Below are 10,702 nucleotides of genomic sequence, written 5' to 3' on the forward strand. Positions count from 1 at the left end.
CTGGAGCTGTGTCAGGAAGGGCATCCAGTATAAAATTTGCAGAAGTCAGAGAAATAAACAAGCTTCTTGTCTCTATGAAGACATGCACAAAGAAAGTAGGTGTGCATTCATTCATCTGCATTAGCAGGGATCAAGCTTCCTGACGAGTGGAGGCACTGATGGTTTTACTGGACATATAATGCAGCCTCAGCATTCACAGAACATTAACGGACATTCTAAAAGCCTGGAATGGAGCCTCCTTCTCTGAGCGAGAGACAAAGGAAAATTCTGCTTTCAGACGGCTGATATTCTTATAGGCTGATAGAAAATGACGGGTTCTTTCCCATATAGGTCAGAAACAAACATCTACCTGCTCTCCAGCAACTACATGGAGTAAACACCCCAAGCCCTTATATGGACCACTTTATATTATATGATTAAAGGAGCGATAATCTGGTTATAATCTGTTCTGTATCAAGACTAACTGACTGAAACTGGTTTAAACCAGACGGTGTTTTATATGCCACTGGTTTTAAATGTCTGTAAAACTGTTGTATATCTTAACATGTCTAAAGTTAAGATAACTGTGTTTTAATATGATCTACATATAGCAGGACCAAACCAGTGGTATATCTTAAATGTGTCAACGTAGAGATATGTTCCAATTCAATCTTAAACTAGTTTTAAACAGCTTCAAATATGTTTTAAATTGGTTTAAATCAGATACTGTCACTGGTTTTAAAGAGCAGTATATCTTACATACAGTGGTGGGACAGCTAACCAAAAAGTTAGATTCGATAACAGATAATCAGCTAACTGAAAAGTTATCTTTTATAAAGTTAAACCGATAAACCACCCAAAAATTTAGTGGAAGCTACAGTTAACCAATAACTTTCAGTATTGTCTTCAGTACACTTGCAACTACTAATAAGCTGATTTTGAGTTTTAACACCAAGCTCACTTCTGGTAGGATTAAAAGCGACCACAGACCCAAACAATGAGTCAGCACTTCTGTCTTTGAGCGCCCTGCCCACTGCTGGAAGCTCCTGTTTACTACATAGCTTGTAGAAGTGAAGCAGTTGAGAGGAGCCGCGAAGCCCAACTCTCTACTCAGTAGTAGTGTCGCCGTGAGGAGGAGGTCTTGGAAAATAAAGCAGTGCTGACTTATGGTTTTGATTTAAAAATAAAATTAATACAGATAGAATAACTCCATTAATGTCAATTCTGTCATTTGTACAAAGTTAAAATATAACACATATCTTTTAATTTTAAATAATGGACTAATTCAGAAGTTTTGTAACAAACACAGACAGATGCCAATGGGATTAGGGGTAAATGAGCCTCCGCTAACACTGATTGGTTGACTCATTCATTCTATGTAAAAACCAACACGTTAATGTGAGGTGTGTGTATTGGTGTTTGCATATAAATGTGCTTTTGTAAAATATGCCTTTTTTATTTGTAAAAAAAAAAAGAAGAAAAAAGAAAAAGAAAAAAAGCCATTTGCAAAAAGCCAAAAGTTCAAGTTGTGATTTGACAACCGTCTGATATATCCAGGGTCAAAATAAATAGAACACTGCCATCTACTAGCGTCCAGACGCTCATACTGCCATGAACACTGAACACTACTGGCCAGTAGATGGCAGCAGAGACCGTGAAAACTTGCCAAAACAAAATTCCAGATAATCCATGTCCGCTACGTTTAAGATGCATGGAATTTAATAAACGCAAACTGAATTTCAGACATCATATATTACTCTGGAACAAAGCCAAAAGACTGTGTCTGACATAAACAGGACTCTAATAGCAAACAGGAATTGACTGCAATGATTCCAATTGAAAATAATGGAGAAGCAACCTGGGCTGCTTCTGGCATTTTCACATAAAGCAAACACAATAACAATGTCTATAAACCCAAAGAATATATTCACGAGAGTTTTAGACACAATATACAAAGAGTTTAATGCTGTTGTCTGTGTGGAGCCTGATCAGAGCATCTCAAATGCATTTCTTCTATCGTGAATGTACTGAGATTACACATAACGCACCTGGACACATGTCCACACTAAAATCTTCAAAGTGCATTACTTGAAAACTAAAACATATATCTGATATTTTCACTTTATAAAACTTCAGACGTGACATTAATTTAAATAACCTGTCCGAAATTACAAGATTCAAGATTAGTTTGCCATTTGTAGTTAAAAACCACATAGGAAATGAATGTGCAAAAAGCTCAGTGTGTCACACACAAAGAAAACAACATTAGACAGACATAGAACAAATAATCACATAAAGACACATTGACAATGTGAAACACGAAGTACAGAGATCAAGTTAAAAGTTAAGATTAGATAAATAAAATAAGATAAGGTGCTGTAATCAGGCTTAAAGTGCACTGTTCAGGCTGATCACGGCTTGTGGGAAGAAGCTCCTTGCATGATGAGAGGTCTTACACTTAATAGAGCGGTACCTTCTTCCATAGGGAAGAAGCTCAAACGTGTCTCTTCCAGGGTGGCCAGAAGGATCATTTATGATCTGAAGAGCTCGGTTTAGGAGTCTACTTTTGTACAGAGCCTCCAGCACAGGCAGGTCATAGTTCACAGTTTTTTTGGCCGAGCGGACCACCTTATATAGCGCTCTCTTATCTTTGACAGTAATGTTTCCAAACCAGACAGTGATGGAGCTAACAAGAAGACTTTCAATCGTGCACCGATAAAAATTCACAAGGATTTTAGAGTTCATGGTGAATTCTCTAAGTTTCCGCAAGAAGAAGAGACGCTGACGAGCCTTTTTAACAATATTTGTGGTGTTTTTGTTCCAACTAAGATCGTTAGACAACGTCAGCCCAAGAAATTTACATTATTCCATAATTTCAACTTTAGAGTCCTCAATAACAAGAGGTGAATGGCTGTTATTTCGACCGAAGTCAACGACAAGTTCACAAGTTTCAGAAGTGTTCAGGAGCAGATTATTTCCTTTGCTCCAATCCACAACTTTCTGTACCTATGCTCTGTAGCAAGAATCATCATTTGCACTGATCAAACCAATGATAGTTGTGTCATCAGCGTATTTAACTATGTGATTACTGTCATGGGAAGCCACACAGTCATGAGTGTACAGTGTAAAAAGGATGGGACTAAGGATACATCCTTGAGGGGAACCAGTGCTCACAAACATTTCATCAGAAAGACGGCCATTAATTTTCACTCTCTGAGATCTGTTGGTTAAAAAACTAAAAATCCACTTGCAAATGGCATCACCCAAACCAAGAGTCTTAAGTTTTTGAACAAGTCTGGATGGTACAAGACAGTTAAAAGCCGAACTGTAATCAATGAACAACATTCTAGCATAAGTATTACTAGAGTCCAGGTGGCTATAAATACAGTTCAAGGCAAAGGAGATTGCGTCCTCAACGCTGTTATTCTGTCTGTACGCAAACTGGAGTGGGTCCACAGACACTGGGATCTGGCCTTTGATAAAATCCAGCACCAAACGTTCAAAGCATTTCATTAAAACAGAAGTGAGTGCCACCGGTCTATAATCATTCTAACATGTCACAGGTGTTTTCTTTGGTACTGGAATGATGATAGATTTCTTAAAACTTTCTGGGACAGTACAGTTCCTGAGTGACATATTAAAAAGATCTGTAAGAACAGGAGCCAATTGCTCCGAGCATAGTTTGAGGACATGAGGAGGGACATTATCAGGGCCAAGGGCCTTACGAACCTTGATCCTAGATAGAGCACGCTGCACATCCTCCTGCCACACAGTCAAACCACTGTAATCCAAGCTTTCAGGAAACAACAGGCTCAAGATCAGCAGACTCGAAACGACAATAGAAATTATTCAGATCATTAGGCAAGGCCTGATCAGTGGATACTATGTTCCCTGCTTTAGGTTTCCATGAAGTGATGGAATTGAGTCCTTTCCACATCAGCCGGGGATTATCCTCTTTAAAGTAGTCTTCCATCCTTTCTCCATATGACCGTTTGGCCACTTTAATTGACCGCTCAAGAGAATATCTGGATTGTCTGTAAGCAGTAATGTCCCCAGATTTAAATGCTGAATTTCGTTCCTTAACCAATTACTTTGGTTAAAACTGTAACGATAACTTAAAACTGTATGCCTCTGGATGACTTGGGTGATATTGCCGGCATATCAGTATGGGGTCAAAATAAATGAGCTTTTTTCTTTTCTGTGACCAGTTCTCCTTTGTCTGCAGAGGATAGAGCGGTTTCTCTTGGAACTAGCTCTCCTCTGTTTACAGAGGATAGAACTGCACATCTACTACAAAACATTTAACAGGTAGCTACTCAGCTGCTTTTAGATTTAATTAATGTTTATAACTGTTAAGCTTTATTCACCATACCTGCAAAAATATGTTAGTGGTCTTACAATTATCGGACCAAAACTTATCGGAAGATAATTATCTGATGATGGTTTTCAAAGTTATCTGAAAAGTTAATCCAATAATGAAAACATTAGCTTCAATAATTAGCGGTTAGCGGATTCGCGGAACTGTGCCCACCACTGCTTACATATAACTGAAGTTGAGATAAAATGGGTTTAATGTTCTTCAGAAAAGTTAAGACAGTATTAAACTAGTTTCAAATAGCTTCAATTGTGGGAGACCCTGATTTAAACCACATCTTATCACTCACTGTTTTAAACAGCTCCGGTTGGCCTTAATTACAAATACATATTATCATATTTATTTTAGCAGTAACAGTCATTTTTGATCAGGATATGTCATTCAAAGCGCATATTAAACAAATATGTAGGACTGCCTTTTTGCATTTACACAATATCTCTAAAATCAGAAAGGTCTTGTCTCAGAGTGATGCTGAAAAACTAATTCATGCATTTATTTCCTCTAGGCTGGACTATTGTAATTCATTATTATCAGGTTGTCCTAAAAGTTCCCTAAAAAGCCTTCAGTTGGTTCAGAATGCTGCAGCTAGAGTACTGACGGGGACTAGTAGGAGAGAGCATATCTCACCCGTGTTGGCCTCTCTTCATTGGCTTCCTGTTAATTCTAGAATAGAATTTAAAATTCTTCTTCTTACTTATAAGGTTTTGAATAATCAGGTCCCATCTTATCTTAGGGACCTCGTAGTACCATATTACCCCATTAGAGCGCTTCGCTCTCAGACTGCGGGCTTACTTGTAGTTCCTAGGGTTTGTAAGAGTAGAATGGGAGGCAGAGCCTTCAGCTTTCAGGCTCCTCTCCTGTGGAACCAGCTCCCAATTCAGATCAGGGAGACAGATACCCTCTCTACTTTTAAGATTAGGCTTAAAACTTTCCTTTTCGCTAAGGCTTATAGTTAGGGCTGGATCGGGTGACCCTGGACCATCCCTTGGTTATGTTGCTTTAGACGTAGACTGTGGGGGGGTTCCCATGATGCACTGTTTCTTTCTCTTTTTGCTCCGTATGCATCACTCTGCATTTAATCATTAGTGATCGATCTCTGCCCCCCTTCTCAGCATGTCTTTTTCCTGGTTCTTTCCCTCAGCCCCAACCAGTCTCAGCAGAAGACTGCCCCTCCCTGAGCCTGGTTCTGCTGGAGGTTTCTTCCTGTTAAAAGGGAGTTTTTCCTTCCCACTGTGGCCAAGTGCTTGCTCATAGGGGGTCGTTTTGACCGTTGGGGTTTTTCATAATTATTGTATGGCCTTGCCTTACAATATGGAGCGCCTTGGGGCAACTGTTTGTTGTGATTTGGCGCTATATAAGAAAAAAGTTGATTGATTGATTGATTTTATTTTCTATCTCTTTTTATTAACTGTTTGTTTAATGTTTGTTAATATGTCTTTTAAATAAAGTTTTGAAAACAAAAACATTGTGGGAGAGGCAAATAAGTGAGTAAAACCACCTTTAAAATATTTAGAACCACAAATAAACTTGATTATTGGTTTGTTTATTTATTTTGCCATTAAAATTGGCCATCACTTATTAAAATAAAATAACTTCTCAAGGTCAGGGCTTCTTAAAGTCTTAATCACAGCACAGCAAACGAGGTCAGTGGGCTGAGCGAGTCCGAGTGAGGAGGACTGTATATATCCCTCCACTCAGTGCTTTACAGGCTGCAGCGGTCAGAGGAGGAGGGAGACCCGCTGCTGCTCGGTGACAACAGAGACTTTCACTTTCAGCCGTCAAACATCAGAAAAGTCTTCGGTAACTCCAGGAAAAGTAGCTAGATGTGTTGCTAGTCACTTTTGAGAAAATAAGTCATCAAGAGGGTTTGGAAAGTCGCCAGATTTAGCGAGAAAGTTGCCAAGTTGGCAACACTGAATGTAAACACACGCAACGCGAACTCACCCATGCACAGCCCTGTACCGAACCGAACATCCCGTACTGAAATAGTTCAATACAAATACATGTACCATTACACCCTTATTCAAATGGCAATAATTTGAAGAATAGTGAAGGATCACTATATATCTCAAATAGGCAGGAACCGCAAGGAGACAGAAAATACTGTGATCCAACTAATCTGAATTAAGATCAGAGACCATCCCAAAAAACATTTTTACATTAAGAAGTCTCAGCTTTTTTGAAACGTGTTGCAGGCATCCATTTCAAAATAAGCCAATATTTGCACAAAACCAATAAAGTTTATCAGTTTGAACATTAAATATCTTGTCTTTGTGGTGTATTCAATTGAATATAGGTTGAAGAGGATTTGCACATCATTGTATTCTGTTTTTATTTACATTTTACACAATGTCCCAACTTCATTGGAATTGTGGTTGTATGTTAGGAATTAAAAGTTTCAGCAGCTACCAGCAGTCGCTGACAGAGAGCTGGAGTTAAAAACAAACCGACACTTTCATGCAGCCATGAAATCTGTTTCTGTGGCATCTGTGAGCTCATCACAGGGGTTAATTTGGGAACAGACTGTGGTGTGAGATACTGTGACCTCAACACTGTGACCTCAACACAGCACAGCTGACCTCTGCTGAATCTGTCCGCCTCAGGTCAAGCCATGGTCACACACATTAATCTCAACAGGTTGAACGTCCATGTGGAGCTATGAGTCCTGCCCAACATATTCAGCTGCTCTACAACCCCAAATTAGAAAAAGTTGAGACATGTGGAAAATGCAAATTTAGAAACTTACCAAAGAAAGTTCTGCTAATATTGTTATATTACTGAAGACACTTAAAATTCTTGACTAAAACTCAGTTCTTACGTCTACCAATATGCGTCACAGAAACTCAGACAAACCATATGGGAAGACCACTGTTGCCCACGAATTGATGTAACTGCCAGAGTTTTTCCTGTATAGTCCCTGAGTGCAGTTGGTGCCAACGCTTATCTCCAAAGTAGCAACATGTGACATAAACAATAAATGAATGATGATATTTGTAAAAACATATGTAGCTATGTGAAATGATCTGTCCACGCACATACGACAGTCAGACTGTAGAGAGTTTTAAATCTAAACTGAAGAGTGAAGACATATCTTTTTTCCCTGTTTTACTGCTAGTATTTTATGTTACTGCGTGTCTTCTTTTATTCTTTTGCTCATTTATGTTTTTATTCTTTTACTGTTTTTTAATCTTTTAATTTGTCTTGTTTTTTTAAGTTGTGTTGTGTGAAGCGCCCTAAGGTGACCCCGTTGTGAATTGGCGCTATATAAATGAAAAAATTTGAATTTTTAAATTTGTAGCATGTCCGGAAAATAACTTTACAGTTTAAAAAGTTTCATAGTAAGAATTCCAAAAAATATACATTTTTCGGCCAAATTCATATATATCTCACATATTCCTCAGCCAGAAGTCTGTGATCACATTACTGGCAACAAGGGAAAACAATGGAAATTAGTTTTGAAACTTATTGTTATTCTTACTCTAAACGTAACTAATGTTTCTGAAAGCTAAATGCGAAACACAAATGCAAAATGCATGTTACGTGCAGAAATTCATAAAAATATGCACAAAATACTGCATTTAAATTTTAGTTTCAAGCCACGTCTGGGAGCACGTGCTGTGCTTTGCCACATCCACAACAACATGGAACCACCCTGTGTCTTGGATGGCAACAACACAAGCAGACAGCCGGTCCATTCCCACATGTCTAAAATAACCATCTATCTGCCACAGCCAGGAGAAATGTGGGCATCCCCGTTAGCCTTCTCCAACTTCCGCGGTACTCAACACTCAGGCACATGTGTGCTGGATCACGCATCGAGAAACAGGCTACATTGCCAGATGTGAAGCTGACACTCCCTCACAATGCAAATGATACTCCTCATCTTAGTTTCTCTTAGTAACCACTCATTTGATACAAAATCATTCCAGTGGTACCCAAGGATCCTTTGAAGATACCTAGTTTTGAAATGTTCAAAATCTCTGCTATCAATTATGTGAACTTCATGTGAACATTGAACAAACAATTCAAAAACACTTCTGTGATTTTAGTCTTGATGAAGGACAATCTCAAACCCAGACACTGATTCCTCACTCACCTTCTCAAGTGCTGCAATTAGTTTGATATCATAAGCAAGGAATCATGAGGATTAGTTGAACTTTACCACTATTTTGGCATTTCCGCAAACCATCCCAATGTTGACATAGCTTGTCATAGCATGGGCTCCATGAAATGCAAGAGACTACCAAAATGTAGGATGTTCAACCTCTGGGTTGTGTATGTGTCATCTCCACTCCATCAAAGGACATAAATTCACGATCTCCTGGATGGGAGGCAGGCACTTTAGGAGGACAAAACCCATGGTGCCTGGCATCTGTGACCAGAATCTTTAGGTGTTGGGGAGTGAGGTTTACTGACTACCATATATGCACATAGACTCCTGCTGGCCTCTATCACACTAACACATAAGATATGATGCAGGCAAAACAAAGTTGCTTTATTCAGCTGATCTGGCCTATCAAAGATAGCCACCACTCAATCACTTCTTTCTCATTATGTACAATTTTAATTTCATGAACTGCAACATGACAGTGACTGTTGATGAGTTATTACTTAGAGGAGCTGGGATGGACTAACTCAACCACCACTTATCAACACTTTTGCTGTACAAGCTTGAAGCGGTTAACAATGCAGGGAACATCATATCAACTTAAGTCCAGATACAATTTTCAATTCATTTAAGTCCATAAATCAACTGAAAATTGCACATGTGCAGCATAGCGACCATCGTTAAACTGCTAGTTATCAATAAAGTTGAAGGCATCCCTTGTAAAATGAACTCACACCTCACTCCTTCCATTACCTGGCAATGCCAATCAGACACACCTCTTGTGTATCAGTTTAAGCCTCTTTCTCTTCTCAATTTCTTGTTGGGTTGTTACATGAACCTACGTTTAACCCCATTTTGCTTCCTGTTACTTCCGGATTTTCTTGTTTTCTCCCTTTTGCCTCAGTTAGTTGTGTCTGAGTATTTTTCCCTTTTCTCAAATAAGCCTCAATGCTTTGGTTCATCTTTCTGCTAAAAAGTAATAACTTCTGTAAAAGTTAAAATAAATAAATAAAACTACACAAAAAAGAGAATAAGAGCAATTTTTTCTTCACGTGACTTTGAACAATGTATTGATTGTTTTTCGGTGTAATGTGACTTTGTTGGTGTTTAAAGTTGATAGCAGCTGTGTTATCAGATGAATACCCTTCAAGGTTCACTTTCACACAATGGCGTCTTTGTGCGTTTCCATGGCAACCCCACAAACTGCCTTGTTAACCTGATTCACCTTTTGTTATCTTAGTACCAAAGGTTTCAGGTTTAATAATAAAACTTTAAGCTTTACGGATGTTTTTTTTAAATCATCCTCAAATTGTTATTTTACGCTTTATTCAAAACAATAGCTGGAAGCAACATGTTGGAACAGGAAGGATGTGGCTTTAAAAGCTGAACCGACCGAACAAGAAAAAAGCTGCGCCTTAGTGAAAAGGAACGGCACTAAAAAGCAGGTCCGGTCCACAGAGACGCACCCGAACCGAGTCTCGTCTTCAACACCGCGCAAGAAAAAAGTTGGATTTTCCGGAGCGTCAGTGAAGCAGACAGAAGGACACAGCGGCGGAAACTGACCTTTATATTGCAGCGAGGTGCCGGTTCTGATACGCACGGTCCCGCTGATGGACTCTCCCGGACCGTAAACCACCTTGTTGTTGTTGAAGATAATTTCAAATTCTTGCAGCTTTCCCATGACTCCTCCGCTCTGCTCCTCTCCGCTGCTCCGCTCTGCAGCGCCACGAGGAAGGAGGCGATGGCGCGCGCTCACCTGCCGCTAGACGCCCCCAGTGACGTCATCCCAACCAGCGGTTCGATGTCAGTCAGTCAGTCAGTCCAGCAAGTTTGGTAACACAACTCGCTAAAAAGACACACAATAAAAACGTGCAATTTGGCAGTGTAATTAATAGTAATATATAGATAAGCAGATCAGAATTTGATGAACTTATCTGACTCAGTCAAGTGAAATATATTATATTATATTGATTACTGACTCTGTCACATCATTTCTTGCTGCCACCTAGTGGACGACGGGATGTATATTTAAAAATTTCCACATTACACATCCAGTAAAAACAGTCCCTTCGGCAGCTGCCTTGTTCGCACTCGGGATCACCACAGTAAATCCTAGGTGGATCTGCATGTTGAGTTGGCACAGGTTTCACGCCAGATGCCCTTCCTGACGCAACTCTACATTACATGGCAGGGTGGGTTTGAACCGAGAACCTTGTGTCCTGAAACCAAACGCATTAACC

General features: G+C 39.4%; 1 protein-coding gene across 1 annotated transcript in view; it reads right to left on the bottom strand.

Annotated features, from left to right (window-relative positions):
• arrdc1b (arrestin domain containing 1b) overlaps window positions 1-10,230 on the bottom strand; it is a 78,711-nt gene extending 68,481 nt beyond the window's left edge. Inside the window, exon 1 of the mRNA XM_034193102.1 lies at window positions 10,026-10,230. Within this exon, the coding sequence (XP_034048993.1) occupies window positions 10,026-10,143 (118 nt within the window). The 5' untranslated portion in view covers window positions 10,144-10,230. The remainder of the gene's footprint in view (window positions 1-10,025) is intronic.
• Window positions 10,231-10,702: the final 472 nt, after the last annotated feature.

The sequence above is a fragment of the Thalassophryne amazonica genome, chromosome 17, assembly GCF_902500255.1.
Source record: "Thalassophryne amazonica chromosome 17, fThaAma1.1, whole genome shotgun sequence".
Taxonomy (NCBI): domain Eukaryota; kingdom Metazoa; phylum Chordata; class Actinopteri; order Batrachoidiformes; family Batrachoididae; genus Thalassophryne; species Thalassophryne amazonica.